We start from the raw sequence: 27,925 nt of genomic DNA, 5'->3' as shown, positions 1-27,925 counted from the left end.
TTATTTTTAAATCAAAGTCACGACTGTGGAAACAGAATAAGCCAAGCAGACAGAAAGTGCATTTGCCCTCCAAAAAGGCATGAGGAGCAAGACCCCACCGGGACCCCTCTTAAGAATGGGTTTGGGTCGCAAGTGCATGAGGCAGGGACTGGGTGGATGGGAAAGGGGAAGGATTCCCAAGCTTCTTCTGATGCAGATACTCGGGCACACACTGAAAATACAGCCCTTTGCACCCTTTTCTCCTGCGAAGTGTGTGGGAGGTGAACGCAGGTCCTGGTTTATCGATTGATTGATTTTTTTACAAAGAATAAGAGCTCCTCTTGGAATAGCCATGCCTTTGCGGGGGGTGGGGGTGGGGGGTGGGGGTGTGTAAGGTCTGGTCTCCTTCCCTGCTCGATCTAATCCTAATTAAAAATAAATTACATGCTGTATGGAACTTGAAATGGCAAAGATAATCCTGTTACACACGAGGGGCCGCCCCGCTGCCCGCTGCCCGCTCCCGGCCGGCAGCCCCGTTCCCAGGCGCGCAGCCCGACCCCCAACCCCTGACCCCGGCCCCGGCCCCGGCCCCCGGCCCGGCACAGCCGCCTGCGGAGCCCCCGCGGGCCGGAGCGAGGAGCTCCGCGGAGGCTTTTGGTATGGAAACCAGGCGTTCCGGGAGCTTTTGTTGGCGGCCGGGCGGCCGTCCCCCCCCCGCGTCCCTGCAGCCAGCGCGGAGGCGCGATTTAAATCCCATTTCCATAAGCCGGCGCCGCGGGCAGCCCACCGCCCCCCGCTCGCGTGCCGCCCGCGCAGCGCCCCGCGCACCCCCGCGGGAGCCGGGACGGAGCCCCCCGGGATGCTGCATCGCGGAGCGGAGCGCCTTTACCCGAGGTTTCCAAAGAAAACCGGAGCGGGAGGGATTCCCCTCCCCCCCGCCCCCCCAATTCCGTTTGTCACCCCTCTTCCTTTGAAACGCATCGCTTAGGTTCTCTGACACATGGAAAGAGGGAAGGAAGAAGGGAAGGAGGCAAGGAAAGATGGAAAGGAAGGAGGAAAAGAAAGCATGAGAAAAGAGGGAAAGGCGAAAGAGGGAGAGGAAGGGAAGGAAGAGGGAAGACGAAAGAGGGAAAGGAGAAGAGGGAAGCGAGAGGGAAGGAGATAGGCGGGAAGGAAAGGGATGGGAAGAAGAGGGCCGGCAGAGGGAAGGAAGGGTATGCCGTTTTGCGGAGTGCCGGGTGTCCCCCCACGACCCCGCAGCTTCCCTCCCCGTCGGGTCCTGTCCCCGTCCCCGCCGTGGCCGCCCCCCCCCCGCCATGGCCGCCCCCCCGTGGCCGTGTCCCCCGTGGCCGCCCGGCGCGGCGGGGCCGGGGCGCTGAGCCGGGCTCCGCGCTGGGCCCCGGTGCCTTGCGGGGCAGATGGTTTCGTTCCCCCCGGTTCGTGCCAGGTTTCAGCCTCATGCTGTTATTTTGTTCTGGAACGAGACTGGTGTTGCTTCCCAGAGAGGCCCTATTAGGACAAAAAGAAAATCCTGTGAATAGGCGTAACAGGGCACCAGGAGGGATAGGTCTTAAATGTATTTTAATATGAGCAGGGCATTGTGTGTAATTCAGCGCTCATCATCGTTTAGTCAAAGAGTTATGGCAGTGATTGGGAATGAATAGAGGGACATAATGGATACATGTGGCGTTTGCTCATTATATTCAACTTAGTCCAACTCCTCTGTGGAAACTGTTCAACTTTCTCTCCCTTTAGCCTGTCATAGTGAAATAATACAGACATAGGTTCCTCGAATGGGATAGCCTGCCACGCTATTATATTTCTACAGCTAACGAGGGCTTCATAAGCCTTTGATACAGCCTGATCTTTGAAACCTTTCCAAATCTCCTCAAGCTTATGCTAAATCCTATTTGGAACTTTTTCTTTCTTTCTTTTTTTTTTTTTTCCTCGCCTGCTACTGCCCCAGGCTTAAGAAACCCGGGCGGTGACATGCATACTAAAGCATGCGGGGACATCTCCTGAAAGGCGACTTACGGCGCTGATCACAGGCTCTCACGCGAGTAGCACAGCACTCCGGGCGCGCAGCTGAATGCCGCCGCCCCCCGCAACCCGCGCCCGCCGCCGCCCCGCGCCCGCGCACCCACCTGCGCCCGCCGCCACACGGCGCGACATGCCGCGACACGACATGCCACAGCCTGCCGCGACACGACACCTGCCCGACCTGTGGCACAATTAAACAAACCCCGGCGCGCGTGTTACTCCGCGCTGCCCGCGCCAGCTCCGCTACCGCGCCGCCAGAGAGATAGCAAAGACGGGAAGGGGAGGAACGAAAGAGGAAAAAAGGAAAGAAAGAAAGAAGGGAAGGGGGGAAGAGGAATAAAGCCGGAAAAAAAGGAAAACCCCCAAACCCCGGAGAGTTAAAGAACACAAAGGCGAGCGCCCCGCGCCCTCGCTCCCGCCGGCTGCCGGGGCCGCCCCGGCTCGGGGACCGCCGGGGGCCGCCCGCCGCCCGCGCCCCGCCGCCTCCCATTGGCTCCGCCGCCCGTACATTTGCATACCGCCGTCTATTAAAGGCCGTGCGGCGGCGCGGAGCGGTGCAGACGGCGGTGGAGGGTGCGCGGAGCTGCATCGCGGGTACCGCGCATCACCCCCTTCCCCGGAGCGCACCGCACCGCCGGGCTGAGCCCCGCGCAAGTGCCATGAGCCCTTTGCGGCTGCTGGCCCTCGCCTGCCTGCTGGCCCTGTCCCGCTGCAAGACGGTGAGGTACCGCACCGACGAGGAGGGCGCGCCGGGCACGGTGATCGGTACACTGGCCGACGAGATGCCGGTGAAGGCGCCGGGGGAGATGAGCTTCCGCCTGATGCGGCAGTTCAGCAACAGCTCGCTGGTGCGGGTGCGGGAGGAGGATGGGCAGCTGAGCATCGGTGAAGCCGGGCTGGACCGCGAGCGGCTTTGCGGGCAGGCCCCCCAGTGCGTCCTGGCCTTCGATGTGGTGAGCTGCTGGAGGGAGCGCTACCGCCTGGTGCACGTGGAGCTGGAGGTGCGTGACATCAATGACAACGCACCACACTTCCCCCGTGCCCAGATGGCACTGGAAGTGTCAGAGAGTGCTGCACCTGGCACTCGTCTCCCGCTGGAGGTGGCCGTCGATGAGGACGTGGGCTCCAACTCCATCCAGAGCTTCCAGGTCTCCCTCAACAGTCACTTTGGCGTGGAAGCACAGACGCGGGCAGATGGTGCACGCTGCGCTGACCTGGTGCTGCTCCAGGAGCTGGACCGTGAGCGCCAGCCCTCCTACATGCTGGAACTGGTGGCCAAAGATGGTGGCAGCCCAGCACGTTCAGGCACAGCCACAGTGCATGTCCGTGTCCTCGATGCCAATGACAACAGCCCTGCCTTTGCCCAGGGCTCGGTCACGGTGGAGCTGCCTGAGGATGCACCGCCCGGCTCCCTGCTGCTCGATCTGGATGCTGCTGACCCTGACGAGGGTCCCAATGGTGAGGTGGTCTACGCCTTCAGCAGCCAGGTGCCCCCCGAGGCACGGCGACTCTTCCGCCTTGACCCGCGCTCGGGCCGTCTCACACTGGAGGCTGCTGTGGACTATGAGCGCACCCGCACCTATGAGCTGGACGTGCGTGCCCAGGACCGTGGTGCCAGTCCCCGTGCCGCCACCTGCACCGTCGTTGTGCGCCTCGCTGATGTCAATGACAATGCGCCACGCATCAGCATCAGTGCCCTCCGTGGCGCTGCCAGTGCTGCTGGCGTGGCTTATGTCAGTGAGGCAGCTGCCAGCGAGAGCTTTGTGGCCCTCGTCAGTGCCTCAGACCGTGACTCAGGTGCCAACGGGCAGGTGCGCTGCAGCCTCCGTGGCCACGATCACTTTGCTCTGCAGCGTGCCTATGAGGACAGCTACATGATTGTCACCACAGCAGCACTGGACCGCGAGCGCATCCCCGAGTACAACCTCACTGTTGTGGCTGAGGACCTGGGCTCGCCACCCTTCAAAACCATCCGCCAGTACACAGTGCGGGTGAGCGATGAGAATGACAATGCACCGCTCTTTGCCAAGCCCCTCTATGAGGTGGCCGTGCCAGAGAACAACCCCCCAGGTGCCTACATCACTACCGTGGTGGCCCGCGATCCTGATCTTGGCCACAATGGCAAGGTTACCTACCGGCTCCTGGACACCCAGGTCATGGGGGCCCCCATCTCCACCTATGTCTCAGTGGACCCTGCCACCGGGGCCATCTATGCCCTGAGGATGTTCAACTATGAGATCCTCAAGCAGCTGGACCTGAGGATCCAGGCCACTGATGGTGGTTCCCCACAGCTTTCCAGCAGCACCCTGGTCAAAGTGAGGATGGTGGACCAGAATGACAACCCTCCTGTCATCATCCACCCAGTGCTCACCAATGGGACAGTGGAAATTGGCGTGTCCAGCAAGACCTCCCGTGATTCCCTGGTGGCGCAGATCAAAGCTCGAGACGCAGATGATGGGGCCAATGCCGAGCTCACCTTTGCCTTCCTGGAGGAGCCTCAGCAGGACCTTTTCAGCATCAACCCAAGCACTGGGGACATTGTGCTGAGGGGTGACCTCTCTGAAGAGCTGGGACAGCTGTTCAAGGTCATCTTAACTGTGACAGACAACGGCAGACCCCCCCTAGCCACGACTGCCACAGTCAACTTCCTGGTGACTGCCACTGCTCCTTCCAGTATCCAGGACGTAGCCAAGCCCAGTTCCTGGGAAGGAAAGGCTTTGCAGTGGGACATCCCTCTGATCGTGATCATTGTCCTGGCAGGCAGCTGCACTCTGCTCCTGGTGGCTATAATCACCATCGCCACCACCTGTAACAAGCGCAAGAAGGGGAATGAGATCAAAAACAATGCTTCCTTGAAGGACCAGGTAGACATCTCCCACCTGGAGAAGGGCCGGCAGGAGGAGGGCAGCCAGAGGGGGAATGTGTTTGAGGTACGAACCTTTCCCAGCAAAACCTCTTTCACCAGCCCCGACCCTTCTCCCGCTGCCGAAGAGATCTCCACTGCTGAGAGCGGCAGCGACAGCACTTGCCTCTATGAGGGTCAGAAGAGGCTGAGAGGACCGAGCGGGGAGGTAAGGTCCCACCGTGGGGAAGGGGGGGCAGAGGATGGGGAGGGGGGCATCCCGGAGGATGTGAATCACAGAGGTGCAGTTCTGATCATTTTTACCCTCCACCCCTTCCCTTTCTCATGTCTCCTTTGATCCCCCACCCCAGCAGGGTTCTGCTGCTGCTCCAAGCTACGGCAAGGAGCCCGCTCCCCCCATGGCTATTTGGAAGGGGCACTCGTTCAACACCATCTCTGGCCGGGAGGCAGAGAAGTTCAGTGGCAAAGACAGCGGCAAAGGTGACAGCGATTTTAATGACAGTGACTCTGATATCAGCGGAGATGCCCTGAAGAAAGATCTCATCACACACATGCAGAACGGTAAGGGCTCAGCCCCTGCTCCTGGCTGGCCCACCAGACAGAGGGGACGGGTGGACAGGGAGGTGGACAGAGGGACCCATCCCTGGGGCGCAGTGCTTAGGCAGGGCAGCTGGAGGAGGAAACCTGATGCTGGATGGCTCAAACTGCCCACCTCTGCATCTCTTCACAGCAGGCTGCTAGGTTTTCCTGATTCCTCTCCACACTGAGTGCCCAGCACAAATTAGCAGATGCTGGAAATCCTGGTTGAACCAGGGTTTTCCTCCCAAAAAAACCTCCCTTAAAGTTAGGATTATGAGGAGTGTCCCTAGCAAAATGACGTAACCTTCCTAAGCTTGTTTTCTTGTTGTGCCGTAGAGCATTGCCTCCCAGCTCCATCAGTGCATTGAATCATCCCGTGACTAATAATGCTGAGGATTGAGTGGTGTGGACTTACTCCTGCAGTAACGACAAGTTTCTCCTCCTGTCTCTCTCTCTTTAGGTCTATGGGCATGCACGGCAGAATGCAAGATCCTGGGTCACTCGGACCGCTGCTGGAGCCCCTCCTGTGGCCGAGCCAACCCTCACCCCTCTCCCCATCCTTCGGCACCCCTCTCCACTTTCTGTAAGAGCACGTCCTTGCCCAGGGATCCCCTTCGCAGGGACAACTTTTATCAAGCCCAGCTGCCCAAAACAGTGGGGCTTCAGAGTGTCTATGAGAAAGTGCTGCACAGGGACTTTGACCGGACGATCACGCTCCTCTCCCCACCACGCCCCGCACGGCTCCCTGACCTTCAGGAGATCGGGGTGCCCCTCTATCCAGCCCCGTCGACTAGGTACCTGGGCCCCCAGACTGACACAGCTGAGAAAGTGTAGCCCAACACGCAGCCTACCTGAGTACCCCTGTCCCTGTGCGCACACAACTAGGTGACTCCCGAGAGCCTTTAAGTTATTGACCAGATCCAGTGTCGTATGTGTAAATATGCAAGATGTGCCTTAAAAAAGAAGTTGTTGGGAAAGATTTCCAATCACGTCAGTACTGTTTGATATTTGCAAACAAAAAGCTGTTGTTTGTAGTTAATGTAATTTTTATGAAATGTGCAGTATTTAAATTTTTTTTTTCATGTTTTCTACATTTTTTTTCTTTTTTGGTTCACCCATGGCCTGCCATTTTTTGTAGTGTTTTTAACCTGTACATTGTGTAATGTAATGTTTGTACATAATGAAAATTGGTTATATTTTTATATAATAAAAGCTTAAAAAATGGGAATTCTTGCCAAAGGAGCTGTCTGAAAGACACAATAATAATTAATAATAATATCCTGAATATGTAGAACCTTGTAAGGAAAATTCTTCTTTCACAGTGTAGTAATAACCTAAGCAACCCAGTGTACTGAGAAGTTTGCCTTGCCAAATGTGACTTGTATTTCTTGAGTCTGTGGTCAACTGAAATGTTATTTAATTGCCTTTGGTTCCTGTAATCTGTGTCACTGGTAAACACTAATAAAGGTTTTGTGATGTGTCGGAGGGATCTGTTTGTGGATTTCACGCTTCAGAGCACAGAAGTCTTTATAGGTCAGCAAAAGTATTTTGTGCAGAGAACTGCGGGGGGGGGGTGGTGCGGCTGGGCATGAACAATGCTACTTTTAGTCTTGCTCACCCTTCATCTACAGCAATACCTCGCCGCAGGTTTAGCTCTAGAGCTTTTTGATGATGGGTGGGAGAGAGGGCTGGGTGGCAGAGCTCACCTTTGCTTTTTTACTACCCAGTCTGAGCTCTTCCAGCTTGATCCTTCACTGGTGGGAAGTGGTGTAACCTCAGTGATCCATCAGTGAAGTGTTCATGCTGTTCAAATGTCTTTGCAGCAGCAGCCACTCGAGTACTTTGCTTTCTGATCTGGCTGAGATGTCAATATGAGTCAAGATGCATAGGTATGTGCTTATATGTTTGTCCTTTGTTAAGGCAGCCTTACTAAAGGACAATAACTTGCATTTGCATACATATATTTAGACATCAAGAGAAAGGATATAGGTACATACAACAGAAAGAATAGATGTTGATTATGTTGAGCTTGTCAACATACGTGATATGTATTTTGTCTTCTCCCAGAAATGACAGTCCTGAAAAAAAAATCATATAGAGCTTTGAAGTTCCTTCCCCTCAAGGTTTGAAGCTAAAAGCAGATCTCAAATCCTTCTGCTGAAATCAGGTATAGAATAGCATTTAATGAAACTGAAGCATGAGCATTTCTTCCTGTGTTCAAAAAATTGCTTATACCAGAGATAACACTTCTATTGGCGCTTTAATATTAGATTGAATTTTTCCAAAAAGAACTGCTCCTCAACTGGAGTAAATAATTTCACATTTTGAACAAATCAATAATCCAAAAATTTTTATTTAGCAAAGCTTTTAGGTTTTATCATTAATTCTTCAATTGTATGTCTAATTGCTATAGTACGTATATATAGAAGATTACTCACAAAGAAAATATAAAGCCTTCTCAAACATAAACAAGGTGCTATTAGACTTTGTGTCTCCAAATGTAAGTAGAAAACACTATCCTACCTGCATGTCCCTTAACGAACAGAAATTCCCTTTCTCCCTCAACTTCCAGCTTTCTCCAGCCCATGTAGCAAAGGTGGCAGAGCCTGACCAAGTTTTCAGGCACACAGTCTGAGTTTTAATAGGGGCTTCATAAAAGCCACTGTGAAGATTTGTGGTGGGCAGAGAGCTTCAGAGGCTGTACTTGAAGGGAATTGAAATCAGGCTGATGCAAGACTCAACTGGGAAGCAACGTCTGTGATACAGCTTTTATGGTCAGGAAAATAGGTGAGCATTTCTGGTGATTCATCTAAACTTGGTAGTAAAAATCATGATGCATCTAATGAACTAAGAGGGTCGTCTTGGTTAAATTTAGAGCTGAAGCTGGGACTGAAGGGTGGGTGCAGAGAAGGAAGGCTAGGAGCTTCCCTGCTGGCTAATCATCAGTGATGCAGAGCAGCAAGCCTGCATGTGAAGTAATTAGTCATAACTCTGAACGCAGGGAGGGAAAGGCTCTCTGTAAAAAAAAGCAGGGCAGTCTGATAAGCTGGTTCTTCCTCATCTAGTTCAAAAGCCTGGGTTACATAGTGCAGCACCTCCACCTCAGGTCCCTAGGCTCTCCTGGGGGAGGCTGGCAGGAGATAAGCGCAGCCGAAGGCAAGTCCATTGCGTTGGGTTGAGGTGCTGAATTCTCACTGTTACCTGCAACAGAGCCTGTGCACTTCTATGGGGGGGTTGATGCTCTTTGCTGCCTAACCAGGAGTTTGGGCCACCCCAGTGTGAGGTGATCTTGAAATGGTGTGTGTGTGTGTGTGTGTGGAAATAAAGTCTCCTGGTTTTGTTCCCAAAAGCAGCTTTCAGCAGCAAGCAGCTAGCCTTGTTTGGATCAGGGATCTCTCTGTTCTGGGGTCCTACATGCTGCCATTAAAATGTGGGACTCATCCAGCATTTAAATCCGAGCCCATCACTTTGCAGGGACACTCTGCTTAGTGGAAAGATACAGACTTCTTCTGTGAGCTTCTCGTCTTGGCTTGGAGCTAGGCAATGGGGACAGCTCAGGTGCATCACTGAAGCTCCTGATCTCTCCTTTGCCTGTAAGGGCAAGGGGCAGAATTCTGCCCAGGCTACTTTAACTTTTAGATGCCTAAAATTAGGTGAGGAAAATCCCCAAGCTCCATCAGATAAGAGCACACATCATCATCAAAGTGCAGATAAGTGGAGAGGGGAGCCCAAGGCTTAGCTCCTGGGCAGGCCCCCTTGAATTAAACATTTGCTCCATCGATGCTATTTCACTCTGTATGTCCTAGTTATTTTCTTTTAGTTTTTGATTAACATAACTGAGATTATTGCTAACATACTTCAGAAATTAATACAGACTTATCAATTAAATTCCATGTATTCCTCAAGCATGGTGCAACATCGGCCCTGTGTCACGTGCAGTGGATGAGACTGGGCAACCACACAACCTCTCTGTCGCGGAGAGCTGCACTCTCCTGCCTGCCTTTCCCTGGCTCAGGGGGAGAGGTGACGAGCGGGGCACAGGGACACGGGACTGGAGACAGCACTCTTTCACTGAGCTGGTGTTAAATCCATGGCCCAAACTGGCTACAGCAGCTGGAGATCACAAAAGCCCTAACACCAAGCTTGAGTCAGCTCCTGCAGAAGTCTCTGGTAGTCACCTATGATGGAGCAAAGCACCCTCAGCTCCCTTCACAGTCCGTGGGGTGAAACAGGCCCTTTTAGGACAAAAATAATCTCCTCCTGAACCAGCCAGCTAAACTAGGTCTGGTGCATTGCACTGAGAAGCTGCCCACCCCTCCCTACATGCAGCCTGCAGTGGCAGTAGATGTTTGCACTGTGGACATCCAACATCTAGTGAAACAAATCTCACCCTATGTGCTTCTAAAAACTCCCAGGTTTCTGACTCCAGTATACTGGCAGCATGGCAAAAGTTGAAGGCATTGACAGAGCTGTAACCAAAGTAGGTTAGGTGAAGATGAAGATACCTAGCGGTATCAGTAGCATTGAGCCAGTCTGCTGGAGACCAGCAGACTCACAGCCAGGTGCCAGTGTCCAATCTCTTTGGCATCAAGGCAGAGGACTAAAACAGCACAAACACAGAGGTGAGTAATTCCCAACGACTCTTTTCCAGGTGTACCTGCACAGCCATTGAGACATAGCTGCAACACCCAGGACACAGAGGAGTGATGATGCTACAGCAGCATAGCCACAAAATGCCTTGTCTCCTGAGTGCCCCAGAGATGTTCTGGGACCGTGGGCTTGCAACTTCCACCCTAGAGACCTTGGGCAGACATCCAAATCAGTTTTAACTGTCAATAAATTAAATTAATTTTACCAGAGTTGAGTCTGTTCTGCCTGTGACGGTAATTGGTAACTGCTCTCTCTCTATCTCAACCCATGAGCTTTTTCATCTGATTTTCTCCCCCTGCCCTGTTGAGGAGGGGGAGTAAGTGAGCAGCTGGGTGGGGGTCTGGCTGCTGACCAAGGTCAACCCACTACCACGCCAAGGAAACAAGATCCCAGATATGCCTTCTGTGGTGCTTTATCCAAAAAAATGAAGTCAAATTCCCCTTGACCTGTTCTCTCCTGTGCCTCTTTAACACCTTCAATTTTATTTTTTTTATGTTTAGTGATATGTGATGGAGTCAAGCACCACTGTGAGGTTCCTAATCCTGGTTTGTGCAGTGCACGCTCCAGGTGCAGGACTCCTAACAAAATGGAGCACTCATGCTTGTAAGTGGATATGGCTGTGACCTCTGGGATAAGGGCTTCATCCTGTGATCTCAACATGTGCGAGAGGTGCTCAGAGAATGCTGCCTGGACCAGGCCTTGAAGGCAGAGAGACCCAAGGATGGATTTTAGCTGAAGATTCAGACCGATGTGCCTTTTGCAGCCAATGCATAGGTCTACTGTAGGCATCTATGCTCCTGTGACAGGCAATGAAGGGGTCTAGAGGGCTGTCTGGTTCATCTACGGTAGGCATCTGCATTCGCTTAGCAAAATCGCTCTCTGATCTCCCAGAACTGCATTGACTACCTCACCATTGTATATGACAGCAGATTAAGCACCTGCCTTACACATAGACACACACATGGATATAGATATTCGGGTGGGTGTGCTGTCACCAAAGGGGATGGCCCACCCTTCTCTCCGTCTCCAGCTTCGTTTTCCCGTGACTCCTTTGCCACCAGGACCCAGGAAAGTACCAAAACCGGGTATATCTCTGCAGGTATAGCTCAATGAGGGGTCAGGTGAATGTCAGACACTGTCAGGGAGGGGGGAAAGAGAGAGGAGGCCCCCAGGGCCGGGAAGAAAGCAGGACTGTGCTTTTGGGCATCAGCCAGCAAGCAGATCAGCCTATACGTAATGTAAAACCTCTGGAGGCTTCTAGGAAATTTCAAGGTTGGCCAAGGAGGAACATAATGCCTTCTGAATAATTTAAAGGCTTGGCATCACCAGTGATAATGCCCACTCACTCATCAAACGTCACCTAAGCCCAGATTTAGGCTGAAGAATGTGAACTAGCAATGGGAGACAAGTACGTGTTACTTCCCACCATGTATGCCAAGGTCTTCAAGCCTTCCTTATGGAAGAGGGAGGCTTGGAGAAGCTCCCTGGAGCTGGGTTTCCCCTGCTTTAAGAAATAACAATTCCTCTGCTTACCTGTCCTTCCTGAAGGATGCACAAAGCTGGTTTCTCACTCATGTCCACAATGCCCATGGCAGCAGGATCCCCACCACTGTCAGGGCTCCTGGGGCATGCTGCTCATCCAAAATTAATCATATGGGAGAGTTCACAGGGAGCCAGGGACCCTAGTACAGGCAGGGAGGGATGCAGGGATCAGGAGGGAGAGTGGCTTTGGTGGGTTCCTCCAATGCCACATTGCCTAGGGAGGGTTAAAACCCTGGAAGCTGAACTGGAAATGGAGCAGATGGTCACCAAGCTGAGAAACACAGTGACTTAGGCTGCATGTGAGAAGTCAGTGGGTTCATTCAGTTGGTAATTGTTAATTATTTTTGAGTGGGCCTTAGAATCCTTGGGGTCACAGGCATGAGGACCCATTTTAGCCTGCAGTGCCCCGCTTGCCCATCAGCTCCTGCTGCAGTGGGCAGCTGCCTGCTGTGCCCTGTCAGCACTCTTTGAGTAAGGAGGACCTACTGGCCCCACATGTGAGGTAGGAAACCAACCCTGTGTGGTGCTGTAGTCAAGCGCTGTTTAAGGATGCAGACGTTTTTGTGGTAACTCCATCTTTCAGATTTGAAGGCAGGTGACTGTTCAAAGCCCAGTTGTTCTCCATTGCCTTAACCTACGTAGGGTGAATGTGCAGAAGGCCAGAGGTGGAGACTGCTCCTGTACCCATTCTCCCCTCCCAGGTGATTATTTCAGATCCCAACACAACATCTGTTTTCCAGCTACCTCCAGCCATGAAACAGTTGACACACAATCTACAGGTGCTTCTTAAACGGAAGTATGGGGCCTCAGCAATAAGGTTTTATGGTCACACTTGTCCTCTCGCTTACCTGAGTGCCATGGGATTTGGGCATTTCTGTCCTGGCATAAGCACACAGATGGCTGCAATAGGTCCCAGTTCCCAATACAGCAAAGCCGCATCTAGGCTTTCTTCTGGATCTAAAGTGGACATGCAGTGGGAACACTTTTTGCGCCAACCGCAGGTAGGTGGGCACCAACATCTTCGCAGCTTCCCAAGGTTGCAGGGTGGACGGCCCAATGCTGGGTGCAATAAATCACATTTGTTCCTACAGCTGTCTGCCAGGCAGCCCCTGGCCATCTTTGCAGCCCAGCTCCTGGGACCACCTGCCTGCTGGCTGTAGCCCTCTGCCAGGGTGATGAACCCTGGCCCTGCCTGGGTTGGCTGCTCCACAGACGGTCGCTGTAACCTCAGTAATGTGCTCCATCCCCTTGGATTGCGGCAGCTCACCAAAGAACAACCAGCCCAACAAACGGCCCTGCAGACAAGACCTCTCTTACCCACAGCCTTGACATAGGAATACTCCTTATGGTTAAAGCAGAAAGGCTTAGAGATAAAAAGCAAAAAGGCTCAGAGATAATTTGAATTTCCTCCTGCAAGAAGAGGGGTAGTTTTGTGGGAGGTCAGAGGCTATGATGATGGACTGCTCTGTAAAACTCCATCAGAGGGACAGAGACACACAAAAAGGAGAAAGGGCAACAGCTTTCTCCTCCTGGAAACCCACTCACAGTGAGAGGAAGAAAAAAAAGCAGGGAGTTTATGGGGAGACAGGAGAGAGGGACCCACATGATGTGGGACTAAGCTGTCTAGACCCTGCACAAACAGTTTTGGAGGACAATTCCCAGTAAAATAACCAAATACATTATGAACAGAGCATCCTCAGGTTAATTCATCCTCTCTTTTCATTCAAAACATGTCCACTGGATTTGGAAGAAATTCAAGAATCCTGACCTTCCAAAAATCCTACGGCAGACACTCAGAGCGGGTTCAGCAGGCAACCAGCTAGAGAATAGCATGAAGAGGTACCTCCACAGATCAAGATCTTAAAATTGGTTTTGCCTACAAATTTGCTGCTGCCTGAATCACTATGTGTGGGGCAATGGTGCATTTGGTGTGTGACTCCTGAGTGGGGCCTTCCCGTTCCCAGCTCTTTGCTGTGGCTCCCAGCAAGTAACTCACTGAGGTCTCCTCCCTCCCCAGAGTTTAAGTTCATTTCTATACCAAAGACATTCCTCCTCCCTCCCTTGGGGGCTAGATCACTTCAGAAATGGGATTTAGCCAGGGCTGGCAGCCTGCTTTTACCTTTGCCTGTTTGAGTAATGCACGATAACAAGAGATCTGAGATACCTCCAAATGCACGGTTTGGCAGGATGTTAATTAAAACAGAGTAACACTACCTCTGCTGTTTGCAGGGCCACAGCTCAGAGCACTTATGAACGCCCAGGAGGTAAAGGAACATGTTCAAAGCCACGCAACACATCTGGAAGAGAGCTGGAAGTAAATCCAATTGCTTTTTGTTTACATATCAGCATACAAACCGGCATATACATGAATCCAGGACAAGACCAGATGGATGTACTGGAGACCAGTGGCATGAGAAGGCAGAACAATTGCTTTCCAATCGCTTTGCTTGAAAGTGAGGGAGCATCTTGCCTTCGTCCTCTCTCGCCCACGCCAGCAGCAAACCATCACTGTCCGAGCCGCCTTTGTGAAGGTCCCCACGGTCCCTCGCTCCCCTGTCAGATATAACAAAGAGGCTCAGTCTGTCGCTTCCAAATTCATGGCTCCTGTGGGCCCTGGGATGGCCAGGGTTCTGCTTCATTTTACCACTCTGATGTGACCTGGGTTTTCTTAGCAGTTACTTATTTTTATTTATTTAACTGCGTAAATGATTATCCGTGTAACAACTTTAATCAATTATGTGTGGCAAAGAACTTCTCTGCAACTTAATTAGCAAAGTTCTTCCCTGACCTAGCAATATCTGATTGCATCATATAAGAGCTTAACTTTGAAATGGCAACACAGTTCATTAAAAATAACTAATAGCTGCAGGGTTTAAAGATGTAAATGTTAATTTTCTTAATGAGAAAAAAAAGGGCATGCAGACTCTACCTGTCTATATTCATTATACTGTGTCCACATGGGATGACTCACATTTGCAAAACTCAGGTTTAATTAACATGCTTATTTTTACAATGATATTTCTCATTATAATAAATTAAATGTTTAAACAGCCAGCGCAAACATTTTGATCCAAGACAAAAATGCTTGCACAGTGCTAGTTTAAGCATTTAATTTATTATAATCCTTTCCATAACAACCGCCTTAGAAGTTGATTTTTTCGCTGCGAAAGGCTATTAGTATTATTTCCTCTGGTAACGTTTAATCCAAGACAATCAGAAATGCGAGGCGTGAACGAAATGGGACTGGAAACGGCGGCGATGGAGCGGATAGCGAAGGGCCCTGCCCGCGCCACTGGCTGCACCGCAGCCCGCAGCCCGCAGCCCGTGCCGCCGCGCACCCGCGGCCGCCGGGAGCACTGCCCGCCGCCCCCCGGTAGCCGGGGCGGTGCGGCTCTCCCTGGGGGGCTCCCCCCAGCCGGACTTCGCCTGCTCCGAAACCTCCGACGCGTCCCGGCGCGGGAGGGGGTACGGGCACGACTCCCGCCGGCTGGGCAAAGGCCCCGCGGACCCGCGCTGCCGGCGCCACCCCGCGTCCCCGGCCGGGGTCGCCGCTAGGGGGGGGTGCGGGCCCGGCAGTGCGGAGCCGGCCTGCGGCTGCGGGGCAGCGCCCGCGGGACTGCGGGCTGGGGCTGGGGCCGGGGCCGGGTAGGCGGCGGCAGGCGGGGGGGCGGTGGGATGAGGGGACTCCGCCACCCTCCGCCGTGGAGGCGGAGCGGGCGGGGGCTACGCCAAGATCACGACGGCCTGTAAGGTTTCGGAGCTCTCTGGCTAGTGGAGCCCCTTATTTCCATGGGGTTTCCAGCCCGGGCGCTGGTGCGGGATGGGCGGCTCAGCCACGGCACCGGCGGCCGCTCGGACACCAACAAGGTTCAGCTGCGCGTTTCTGCACAGCTTCTGCCCCGGCGGCGGCGCAGCCGGGCCGCGCAGGGCAGCAGGGGCAGGCGGGGGCTGGCGCTCGCGCGCCTTCACCAGGGCGGCGTTACGCCCCGGGGCTGCTAGCCCGGAGGGCGCCGCCAGCTCCCGCCCGGCACCGTGGGCCTGCGCCGTGAGGCCCCGGCGGAGGTGGGGGCAGCCGGGCATGGCGGGGCAGGCCGCGCCCCTGGGCCTGGCTGGGAGCCGGGAGCTGGGAGCCAGCCTCCCCCGACATCCCCTGAGGTTGCCCCCCCGGGAGGCACCTCCCGCCCCTCCTCAGGGCAAACTTCCACCTAAGAAATGGGCCTGGAGGCAAATTCCTCTCCAAGAGAAGAAAAGTCTTGCCAAGGGGCAAAGCCAGGGCAGGGCCCTGCAATCAGGTGAGGAAAGCCCCCGTGTGAGCCCCCCCCCCCCCAGCCAAGGGGCTGAGCCCCCCTGGCAGGGGACAGGCACACGAGGCCCCACTGTGGGTCCCGGGCATAAAGCCACCAGCATCCCCTGCCACCATCTCACCCTTACGTCCAGGAAAGCTCCCACCCTGCCTCAGCCGCCTGGTACCGATGTCAGGTAACTGTCGCCATACAGGGTATTTCGGTGATGCTGAGAAGTTAGTCTGCAAGTCACTCCAGTTTAATACATAATTTGAATTAATAAATAAAGCCCTTTAGGGGATCTCATTACACTGTGAAGAGCATCCGTTGTCAATCAGTTCAGCCAGCTGACAAGCTAGAGCACCAGCTGATGATCCAGGCCGAGCCAAATCGGCAAAGGGGAAATCTCTCCTGGATTTACCCCAGATGAATGACAGTGTCAGTGATTTTTTTTAAAAAGCCAGGCATTAAAACATTCACAGACAAATTGCCAAGTCTCCCCAAACCACTGAATTAAATTCAGGGGTTGCTTGTGGTCTGACAAATGTTCTGCCAGAAGGCACCCATTTATTTTTCATCACTTGCTTCTTGACAAATAGCTGCGTTCACAAAAACTCAGTGGATTAATAAACTGATCCCACTGCTTAACTAATTGCAAAAAGCCAAAAAGTGATTTGAGTAGTAGTACGATGGTCATTACAAAAATACCCACCGACTTTGGAAAATTGAGGGCACAACATTTTTTACCTCAGAGGGCAATTTTATGTAGGCCACAAAGTGCCTTGGGTATTTCTTAGAGTCCTGGAGTTTATTCATGTATTATTTCCTAGGATATTCAGCATATTTTTCCAGCAGGCAAGAAACTGGGGCTTCTGTGTACGAGTTTCATCTGCTCAAAATGTGAAAAAATATAGATCCCCTTAGCACATTCTGCTGTAGTAGAAGCAAAGTGTAAAAGAAAAATTCCAAATATGTAGATTTAAAAATAAAAACACAGAACTCTTTCCTCCCTAAAAGGGATTTGAAGCAAAAAAACCCTGGGCTACAGATAGGTCTAGACTTTAATTGTCGAGCTGCCTAAGAAGAATTGTTGGCCTGAGGTCATTTTAATCAGGTTGCATGTCAGCTTGCAAAATCTCCAAATTAGCTTACAGCTCAGGGAGAGAAAGATGTTTTTCTTTCCTGAAGAACACAAACAGATTGTTGTGACATGTTCTCAGTCATCATGACAGATCAGATCCCTGCTTTGCACTGCGAGCTGGGAAAGAAGTCAGCTGCTTCTCCAGCTCCTTCGGAGGTTTGGGCATCTCCCAATTTGTCAGAGCTGGGGATGGAGTTTATAAAAATCCTTCTGAAATTGAGGTTTATATGCAAAGACTCTGATAAAAGAGATTGACCTTAATTGGGAAGCAAGTTTCTTTCACATTTTTTAACAACCTCTGGGCCTTCCTAGCAGTCTGATGAAAGGGAAGTTGTGAAAAGAAACAATCTGTATTTATGCAGCAGGAACTATCATATGCTGAGCTGCACGGGGAATGACAAGGAACCAACTCATCCTTTTAAAAAACAGATTAATTTGCCATTTTCTTCCTGAGTTTGTAAAAAGTAAGGCTGTGGGTGAATTTCAAAACAGGCTGAATACTTTAGGTAGATTTACGTCAAGCTTTAAGCCTGCGTGAGACTGCACATTGCTGTGGAGCAGCTGACATGGGATGGTGTCCCTCCCAGGGTGTCCTCACTCTATTTGTTCAGTTCAGTCCCTTGGCTCTAGCACATTTGGTTGCTTTTTTCTTTTTACTTCTCCATGTTCAGTTTTCCATCTGCATCAGTGAAGGGCTCCAATGGAATCACAGGGGGAAGAGGAAGCAGGGGGACAGGAGCTAGGGTGCTGACTGGGTTTCGTCTTGAAGGACTACCAGAGGGAGAGGCAAGTGCAAATTCATGACAACTGCCTGATAGTGGGATGCATCTCACTTGTCTGGTGGCCGCCAAAGGTCTGCAAAGGTCTGAACTAGTAAGCAGCAGTGTCTCATTCACAAGAAGGAAAGAAATAGATGTTTCCAAACAGTGATTCCTCTGACTTCTAGCTGCTAACTCTTTCTCTTAACTAGTTCAGGCACCTTATTTAGGGAAAATTAATCTCTCTGTCCTTGGTAGTGGCTGAGGTCTCAATATTGCCTGCATCTGGGAAAGGATGCCCAGCAGAAGCAGGAGCACTCCCCTGAGACCCTGGCATGCCTCAAACGTGGGCGTATGCCTGGGCAGAGGTGGACCTGGGACCACTTTGCCAAAACAAGAGAGGAAGCGATGTGCAGCAGGCCCTTGTGCGTTTGCCACGGAAGAGCCATCCTAACTAGTTGCCATAAGACCACCAGGCCTTTAAAATTGGATGGGATAAGACAGTGGGGAGATTCCTTTGTTGGCACAACCCCTGGCATCAGGAGAAAAGACTGTATTTCCCATCCCCATTTTTTTCCTTCTGTAATTCTGCAAGCCAAGAGAAGTCACAACTGTACATCTCTGGGTAGAAGCTGCCAGTTTCTTTCTCCCAAAGGCCTCCACATTGACAGCATAAAAATCTTCATCTTCCCTGTTGTATGAGTTTGAGGACTTTATTTTTGGGGTTTTTTTTTTGTTCCCTGGCTCCCTGCCATCAGCCCTGGTGGGACCAAGGGCAAGACAGCAGTGCCATTGCAACCCAGATGTCAGCAAACCGTTAATCCCAAGGGACAGACCCCTGGGGTGAGATTCCTGCTGCAATTTCTCCAATTAGACGGCTTACCTCCTGCTTTGCCTCTGCTTTAGCCACTTTGGACCTAACATATTTTATTGTTCAGCCTCTTAGTTAAATGGCTGGGAAGCTCTGGATGTAAGCATGCAGAGATTACTGGTTCAATAATAGTCGGGCACGTTGGCTTTACTTCATTTTGCTAATAAAGCTGCGAAATAAAGCTGTTGACTCTTCTTTCATCAGCATCAGCCCCATGAGGCTCTCCCATGTCTCGCCTGGTGATTAGAGCAGAGGGCTGGGAACACAGGTCTGGAGTTCAGCCCTTAATGAGCCGCCCATTCAGTGTGTTTCACTCGGGGCTCTTGACCTCTTCGCTCCTCAGCCAACTCAGCTGTAAAACTGGCTGAAGGGTGGACTTCATGGAAACCAGCCACCATGCCCCAGTTGAGCCTTGAGTCTGGGTTCCATGGGTAAACCACAAAATAAAAATCAACGACGATTTGAATCTGCGGTGACCCAGCTCAAATGCCACGAGGATGTCAGGCCTTGCCAGTGTAAACAGCATCAGTCTCTGGAGTCCCCCATTACAATGTCAGAGCAAATCTAAATCCTGTCCCTGCAATGGGCACTGCAGTGAAGAAAACCACAAGGTGTTGTAGACACCAGCACAGACAAGGCAACATGGCGCCAGACCTGGTACCCAGGTACCTCGGCTCCAAGCAGTGCTGGGAAAACCTGGGTGATGTGCCCATCCAGGTGGGCATGTGATCCCCCAGCTGGGGAGAGCATGGTCCCCATTATTCTCTAAATCTCTGAGCTGCAAGCCAGCCTGCAGCCCATGCCTTCCCCAGGAAGGGTACTGATGGAGAAACCAGCATGAACTGTGCCAAGGAGTGGAAAGCCCTAGTGCTTTCTCACACCAAGTCCAAAACATTTCCAACCTGTCCCACAGCAAGGATGGCTGTGCTGCTGGCACATCTGTGAGCACTCATTGCTCAATGGAACAGAAGGAGATGAAAGAAGGAGCTTGTGTCTGGTACAGCTTGCTGTGTAACACCTTGTAGGTGCGATGGGGATGCTGAAGAGAAGTCCTGCCTCAGCCATCTGACCCTGCCCAACACACACACACACCCCCACACCCACCCCTACTCAGATGAAACATGGTGTTTTCCCACAGACTTGAGAAAAATTGAGAGCTTTTTCCCTTTTAAATGGGAGGCTGCAGGTCAGACTTGGAGGTGGCATGAAGGAGCAAGGGCTGTCAAGCTGGCATTTCATGGAGGGACAGTGAAGAAAGGAGAGGCACCATCCCTCAGGATTTCAGCAGTGTGGGATCAGCGTTGCATGTGCTGTTTGTCACAGTAGGCTCAGTAAAATGGAGCAAGAAACTGTTTTCAAGCAGAGCAAGAGCACCTGGGATACAGTGAGTCCAGTCCCGTGACAGGACCCTTTGCTCCCCTACCTTCTCTGCACTTCCTCATACAGTCCTCTGCTGTGCAGCCATGTGGAGATGAGACTCCTGAACCAGAAAGCTCTTTCTTGGGCATCAATAATAGTCCCAGATGTACTTTCCCAGGTATCTCAACATTATCCCACCTTGCACTGTGCAGACATACCAAATCACGCACAGGCTTGGAAAGGGCTGAGAACTGTCTTATAAAGCCTTCTCCGTACCAGGTACCTTATATATATATATATATATATATATATATATATACCAGGTACTTATAACCCCAGCTGCCCTACAAAATGCCCTTTAGTGTCTGGTGACTCGAAGGTATGGAAAAGAGGCTGGCATGAGGCATCTTCTGGAGTTGGAAAGGTGGGTATTTGCATGGTGTTCCTGCTGTACAAGGTGCTGGGATCAGTGCAGGTGGCTGGGTGTGAGCACAGACCTTCAGCATACAATGGAGATCTCTGTTTTGGTGTAAGGATCCTTTCACTGAGGATTTTCCATCCCTTGAGGAAAATATGCTAACAGGCTTTAAATAATTAAACAAATCACATTGCAGGCAAATCCAAGTTGATCTTTAAAATGCATTATCCTCAGAAGGCGAGAGAAATGCTCAGTGCCTTACGCCTTCCTCCAGCCTCTTCACGCATTAACTAATTCATCGCATGAGGGACCACCCAGCTGCATCGCAGACATGGAGCAAAGGCTATGCCAGTCACATCCGTTTGTAAAACCAGTATTGCCACAGCTGGGGGCCAGGTTTCTTCAGCATCAACAAGCACAGGCAGTGGGGGAACAAAGCTCTTTTCATCAGGCCAGGCTTGTGCAGAAGATGTTGCTCCCACAGAGCCACTTGCTGGGCTTGGCCAGGAAGGGCAGGCTTCCCTTATGGCATTACAAGATGCTCTGGGACAGCTGCAGCCACCTCCTTGCAGGAGGGGGGAGTCACATGTGGTCACAACCAGGGACAAGCTTGGCTTTCTGTGGGCAAAGGCAAGGAAATCGGCTACCTTGAGCACCTTCTCTAGGCCACCAAGGCCATGTATGGTGGAGACCTTCAAAATGAGGAAGGCAGAGCAGTTGCGAGGTGGCTCTCTCCACCTAGTGTAATACTGCAGAACATGTGCCTAGCTCTCTGTAAGCTAACTTCTTTTTCCCCCAGACCACCCCAAAGACTGCCTGCAGACAAGTCCTCACTGTCTGCCAGACCATGCAAGGACAGGCCAACAGCCTGAGGCAGCAACCAGAACATCTGTCAGCAGAGAAAGCTGGTGGGGAGCAGGGAAAGGCCCGGCCCATCCTCAGCGCTCTCCTACATCTCCCCAGCCTGGCAGTGGGGCTGGGCTTTGCCCCTGCACTCACAGGACCTGCTGGAGGACAAACTGGTGTGCAAAAGCCACTGCCACCCCCTCTCCAATTAGTCTGGTATCCTGCAGTGGTGTTTTCTGGCTTCTCAGCTCTACCCCATGCCGTGCACGGCCCAGAGCAGACGGGCTATAACATGTGGAGCTTAAATTATTTGACAGTTTCCCCTTTGGGGATTAGGGAACGTAATGGAAATGGCTGCTCGTGGCACCATGGGGCAAGTCTTGAGAAGCAGAGCTGTGCTGGGGGTCCGGGGGGAAGCTGTGACTGTGAGCCCCACAGCAGCCAGCTCTTCCCAGGAGCTCATGATCCCTTCTCCCCCTTCAGCTGGCCTCCAGGTTCATGGGCTGTCATTCCTCCCTCTCTTTCTCACTCTTCTAGGCTGTCCAAGGTGAAAGGTCCCCAGCTTTCTTCATGCTATTTTTCAGGCATCTGCTCCTCTCAGCAGTCCACACTGGACATGCAGTGAGGGCCCTGCTGCTTCAGGTGTATCAAATGACATCTTTGGGAAAGGAGATTTGGCCCTAGCCAGGCCAAAGTTATTATTGTTGGTGTTGCTAGAGCTTGATTTCGTAAGGAAAGCCATGTGGAGGGAGGACAGGGAGCACCCAGAAATGGTGATTGCTCTTGATGTATGTCTCTCTACCCTTCTCTTGGGGAAATATTCATCCAAGTGGTCCGTGGCTCAACCGGAGCCAGCACTGTCTGCTGGATTTTCCAGCGAGAACTTACCCATTTTCTCCACCATGTCCCACCATGTCCCATGCTAAGCACAGATGTCCTCAGAGGAAATGCAACCCTCATACCCTTCAGTGGGAAACAGGAAGGCCCTGGACCCCCTTGATGGACATGTTATAGTCTCCATGGTCATCTCTGAGGACCAGCAATCTTAAGAAAAGGGATGTGAAGCGACCAAAAAAATCAACACAGCCCTAAAATTTAGCAGAAGATGTGGTTGTTTATTGTTTGTTTCACTCTCCCAGGTTTAGTTTCTTACATCTGATGTGAGGGAGGTTTTTCTGGAAGAATCTTTATTTTTTTTTAAGTAGAGATCTGAATCTGAGGGAAGAAGTATTATAGATTGGATCAAATAAAGCCCGATGTGAGAGGCTAAATGAAAGAACACAGAGTAGGTGAATAGGATTAAACTTGCTGGAATTGACCCACACAAATGCCTCACAAAGGTAAAGAAAGAAAAAAATAATGTTTAAAGTGTTGTCAGAAGGGTGAGTAAAATATATGTTTCAAGAGATTGGATTTGTGAAAAACATTCTGGTGCTGCAGGTGCCTCCAGGACAATCTCATTGGAAATATTCTCTAAAGTCGGGTCATGAAATTATTAGAACAGTGCATAGATCGAAAAAGAGAAATACAGTTGATGCATGGGTGCTTTCGGATGAGAAAAACAAAAAAGAAGCCAGACTCGGCCTTTGCTACAAAGCAAAAAGAAACTTAGCAGATTTCTCGTCAAAGTGTAAAGAAGCCTCTGGGAAAGAAACAGATTGATGCTACCGAGTTGTTTAAGATAACTACCTCCAAAGCACAAAGCTGTGGTTGGAAGTTAAGAAAGAAAGTAGCCTATGAGCAATTTACACAGAATAGCTACAAAAGAGACCACATTGTTAAAGGTAGGAATGAAAGCATGTAATGACAGCTAGTTATTTTATTTTATTTCTTTAATTCAAGCAAAACAGAAGGCACAGCCACTAGCTAAATTAAGATGAATGAGATGAAGACATATGGATAGATGGGATTCAGCCCTGGGGAAAAACAAATCAGTCTTTAGTGTCCTGAGGTGAGGAAGAGCAAACTGTGATGGGCCATATGTCCTCACCCAACCACAGGAGAGAAGAGGAAGGATTCAGGATGAGCAAAGTCCTGCACGGAGCATGTTCTGGGCCATCCTTTCAAGCAGGGCCAGCTCACCTGTGCTGTGCACCATCCATCTGGGGATACACCCCAAGCAGAGCAAACGGGGATGCCCCAGGGAGCAGCATTGGAGCAAGGGATGTTGCAGGGCTTTTTAGGTGGAATTTCAGAGCCTACCAGGAAAAACAGTGGATTTGGTACTTGAAATGTCGTGTGTTGCTGGTCAAAACAAGGAGGACAGTGTCAGCACACCCCACACACAATGCGGGGGTGAGAGGAGGAAAAGTGAGCATCCCAGGGGCACCACAATGTCCAGCGCCACCACAGAGACAAGATCTGTGGTAGTGACATATGTATATGGTTTTTCATCCTTTGGTTTCACTGCCAGCAAGAATCCTTAGAGCTTCTCAGAATCCTCAGGATATCACAGGTTAAATACCTGGGGTTTTGTGGCAAGGTTTTGGTAGAGGGGGTGGCTACAGGGGTGGCTTCTGTGAGAAGCTTCCCCCGTGTCCAACAGAGCCAGTGCCAGCCGGCTCCAAGATGGACCCACCGCTGGCCAAGGACAAGCCCATCAGCCATGGTGGTGGCACCTCTGGGATAACATAGTTAAGAAGGGAAAATAAAAGCTGTGCAATTGCAGATGAGTCAGAGAAGCAAAAATATATGAGAGGCCCATCCCCGCAGCTACCATGGCAGCGCAGGAGGGGCAGGGGGCTCCAGGCCCGGAGCAGAGGTTCCCCCCACGCTGAGGCAGGCTGTCCCCCTCAGCCCGGGGGGCCCACGGAGGAGCAGATCCCCACCGGCAGCCCCTGGAGGCCCCACGCCGGAGCAGGTGGGTGCCCGAGGGAGGCTGTGACCCGTGGGCAGCCCACGCCGGAGCAGCTCCTGGCAGGGCCTGTGGCCCCGCGGGGAGAGGAGCCCGGGCTGGGGCAGGTTTGCTGGCGGGGCTGGGGACCCCGGGGGGACCCGGGCTGGAGCCGGCTGTGCCTGAAGGACGGCACCCGTGGGGGGACCCGGCTGGGGCAGGGGAGGGCTGTGAGGAGCCGCCCCTGAGGGGAAGGAGCGGCAGAGGCAGCGTGTGAGGGACTGACCCCAGCCACATGCCCGGCCCCGGCGCTGCTGGGAGCGGGGAGAGAGAGCGGGGGTGAAGTTGGGCCCGGGGACAAGGGAGGGGTGGGGGGAAGGTGGTTTAAGATTTGGGTTTATTTCTCATTATCCTGCTCTGATGTGATTGCTAACAAATTAAGCTAATGCCGCCAAGCGGAGCCTGCCCTGCCCGTGAGGGTCACGGCCGAGCGATCTCTCCCTGCCCTCACCTCGACCCACCGGCCTTGCGTTACATTTTCTCTCCCTGCCCAGCTGAGGAGGGCAGCGGTAGAGCCGCTTTGGTGGGCACCTGGCACCCAGTCAGGGTCAACCCGCCACAATACTAAAGCCAAGATTTTCTTTTTCTGTAGGACTTTTTTCTGTTTATTTTGAAGAGTCATCAGGTAAGTGGGACCTGAATCAGCACCATGTTACGGTGGTATAAACCCATGGAAAAGCAAAGCAGTGAATCAGGTGCCCAGTCTCCATAGCCCTCATGAATTTCTGTTCATGCCATCATGGATTCAAATAACTATTTGGGACACTTAGAAAATTAAGATAAATGCATAAGGCACCACAAGAGACTTGCAGAAAGGCGCACAGCATCACCAAATCCTTCCTATTTTAATATTTCCATTTCTCCTAAAATTTTTCTTTAAACTGAAAAATAATGAGAAAATGTGTTCCCTTGAGACAAGCCAGTACTATCAGCTAAGCAACCTCACATTCATTGCAGCACTCCAAGTACTCTGGAATGCTTTTCAGCCCAGAGGAAAATAGTATTAGACAGCCAGAAAGGCTGTCCTGTAAAAGACTGTTATTATGATTTCTAGTCTCAGAAGTTGGCTTAATCCAGCTGAGCACACACATGTTATTTAGAGAGGAGACTGAGCTCAGACACTAGTATCATCATCATCTTTATTCCAAATGAAGAATTCAGCCAGTGAAAGGCAAGTCACGTTTTTTTGTCCCGAGTCCTGCAAACACTAGCTGTTGCACTCATCTTTCCACTCTGCAGCGAGTGTCTGGAACTGCTGAATGCTGATCTGTTTGTAAGGATTTGCATCTGTCTAAAAAATCCCGTTTTCTCTCTTGTCACCTAATCAATCAAACAGCAAAAGATGCACTCTACACCCTCCAAGGAAAAAAGATACGTGCCCACACAAAAGGCAAAGCATTAGCATCAGGGTTAACTAGAGGTTGTAAGCTGCAAACTGTATAACAGGAAAATATTTTTTTCTCTCCTGTCTGCTTGAAATTTCATGCTGCTCTTCCTTTGCCTGTGGAACAAAAGAAGAAGAGGCAGCAGTGCTCTGAGTCGGGGGAAAAAATATCTGGGATTGTTCCCTGCATGCGAAAAATATGTTTGGAGGATTACTCAGGGGATTTGCACCTTGATTTGAGGAGGAAACACTGCACAGCTTCTCTCCCAGGGTTTGGGCGGAACAGCTCCCTCCTGAAGGACTGATTCTCCCACCCACACCTCCCACGTAAGCAGAACCCACCTTACGCTCCAGCCCGCTGAAGACTTGCAGGCAGACACCCATCCCTGTGGATCAGCTTGTGGCTGGCACCATTGCTTGGGATTGTGGGAGTCTGCCCAAGCCAAAACCTGCCAGGGCCACCACTGCCCCATGGTGGGAGTGAGCCCTCTGGCCCCATCCTCTGCGTTCCCGGGGGTGATACTGCACTTTACCACGCAGCACCTGGAGTGAAGGTACTGCTGTGAATATCCAGCGTAGATGTATTAATTAAACCTATTTGTTCTTGCACTGACAGTGTCTTTGCTAACACTCCTCCTCACCCTCAGCCAACCTTTTGCTAGCCCAAATGGTGTGGCCTCCCTCTGTCCTTCCACTCATATCCCGGGGAAAGAGCCACTGGGTGCTCAGATGAGTACTGGGGTAGGGAGACAGCTGCTCCCCCACCTCAGTCACAGGGGAGCAGCTCGAACAAGCCGAACCCCAGTGAGCAGCAGCTCTGGCCGGGCAAGCGCTCCCTCCCTGGCGTGGTTTGCCGTGGGAGACGAGCACAGGGGCCTCAAAATAAATCTGCCTTTTTAAAGCAGAAATGCTAAATGAAGATTTGAGATCAAAGGCTGGGAGCCTCACATTTTGCCGGGATAGACACATCCATTCATGAGATTTTTGGTGTAACAAAATACTTGCTAATGAAGAGGATCATAATCTTATTATTAGCCCCAACCTACAAGAGTATGTCATTCAAGAGCGGGCTGGAATATGCCCTAGTTTAGGAAGTTGCACAGTAGGCTTCGCTTTTGATTTAATGAGCTGTGATTGTGTTTATTTTCGGCAGCAACTATGCCCATTAAATTTTTGTTTAAGGTCTGATAGTTAACGACAGTAATCGACGGGAAGGATGAATTTGGGTTGAAGGGAAGGGAAATGGGGATCGTGTCCCTGGGAATCAGTCTCCAAGCATGCAGACGCAAGGCAGTTGGTGGGCATGAGCTTTCTCAGCTTTTGTGTGGCTTGGTGATGGTACTGGTCAGGTCAGTGAGGGGATTTAGACATGAAAAACGGGAAGGATTTTTGCAGTTATGGAGTGGGGGTAGAGGAGAGGCAAGTGTAAGAAATAAACTGCAGGGGCCAAACCTGCCTCAGGAGGGCACGCAGAACTGGGATGAGCCGCTGTGGGACGGGGTCATCAGTTGTCCTCTGCTGTCAACATCCCAGAAGGTTTAGGATGGGGGGGCACGAGAGTAGTGTGCAGCAACTGAGCAAGGAGGCACAGACCTGCCAGGCAAGCAAAATGGGAGAAGGGAGGGGAAGAGAAATATGAACAGGGAATGCATACTGTGAGAAAAACATTGCTATCGGCGAACTAGCTAGCATAGGCATTGCTCCGGCATGAGGTGGCCCCAGCTGGAAGGGTCTCCCCAGTTTAACAACCCCTCCTTCCTGTGCCATTGCCTGTCTGGGTAACTGGAGCTGGGCCATGGAGCAAGCAGGGCAGGGCAGGGAAAGGCATAGCAGGGAAAGGCAAGGCGAAGCAAGGCAGGGAAGTGCAGGGCAGGGCAGGATAAGGCAGGGCAGGGCAAGGCACAACCCAGATGTCCCTTCTTCATGCTTTCTTTGCAGTTGATATTATTTTTCTCTGCTTTCAGCTTTATGAAGGATACTGTGCTCTGTGGTTGATAATGTCAGCCCTAAAGTGATCCAGCACTATTTTCCAGCATCAAAAAATGCACACACAGACACATACATGTGCATGTATGTACAGGCAGAACGGATATCTGTGCGGTGCACAAAGGAAACACAGACACAGACAGAAACACGGACAGGCACACATAGCCCGCTGTAGCCCTTAAAAGCTTCCCATGTACAATATTAGAACGAGGAAATAGATGCAGGTGATCATTCCTTTCAATCCACATTTCCTATGATCCTACTGTACTTTAGATGCTCACAAAACCAACGGACCATCGTGAGTGACAGGAGGCAGAAGAAGTCCCAAGGGTA

The 27,925-nt window shown here is 51.5% G+C and overlaps 1 protein-coding gene across 2 annotated transcripts; it reads left to right on the top strand.

The window, feature by feature from the left end:
- Nucleotides 1-1,310: 1,310 nt before the first annotated feature.
- On the top strand, nt 1,311-16,206 carry PCDH8 (protocadherin 8). 2 transcript variants are annotated; one of them, XM_080376160.1, is made up of 3 exons: nt 1,311-5,090; nt 5,236-5,443; nt 5,922-16,206. In XM_080376160.1, the coding sequence occupies exons 1-3, from the start codon at nt 2,679-2,681 to the stop codon at nt 6,293-6,295; spliced, it is 2,994 nt and encodes a 997-aa protein (XP_080232286.1). In that variant the 5' UTR covers nt 1,311-2,678; the 3' UTR covers nt 6,296-16,206. The 2 variants fall into 2 exon arrangements, with proteins under 2 accessions (XP_080232286.1, XP_080232285.1); XM_080376159.1 differs by having other exon boundaries at nt 5,233-5,443.
- Nucleotides 16,207-27,925: the final 11,719 nt, after the last annotated feature.

The sequence above is a fragment of the Falco punctatus genome (assembly GCF_963210335.1).
Source record: "Falco punctatus genome assembly, chromosome: 2".
Classification (NCBI taxonomy): domain Eukaryota; kingdom Metazoa; phylum Chordata; class Aves; order Falconiformes; family Falconidae; genus Falco; species Falco punctatus.
This window is presented reverse-complemented; position numbering and strand designations above follow the sequence as displayed.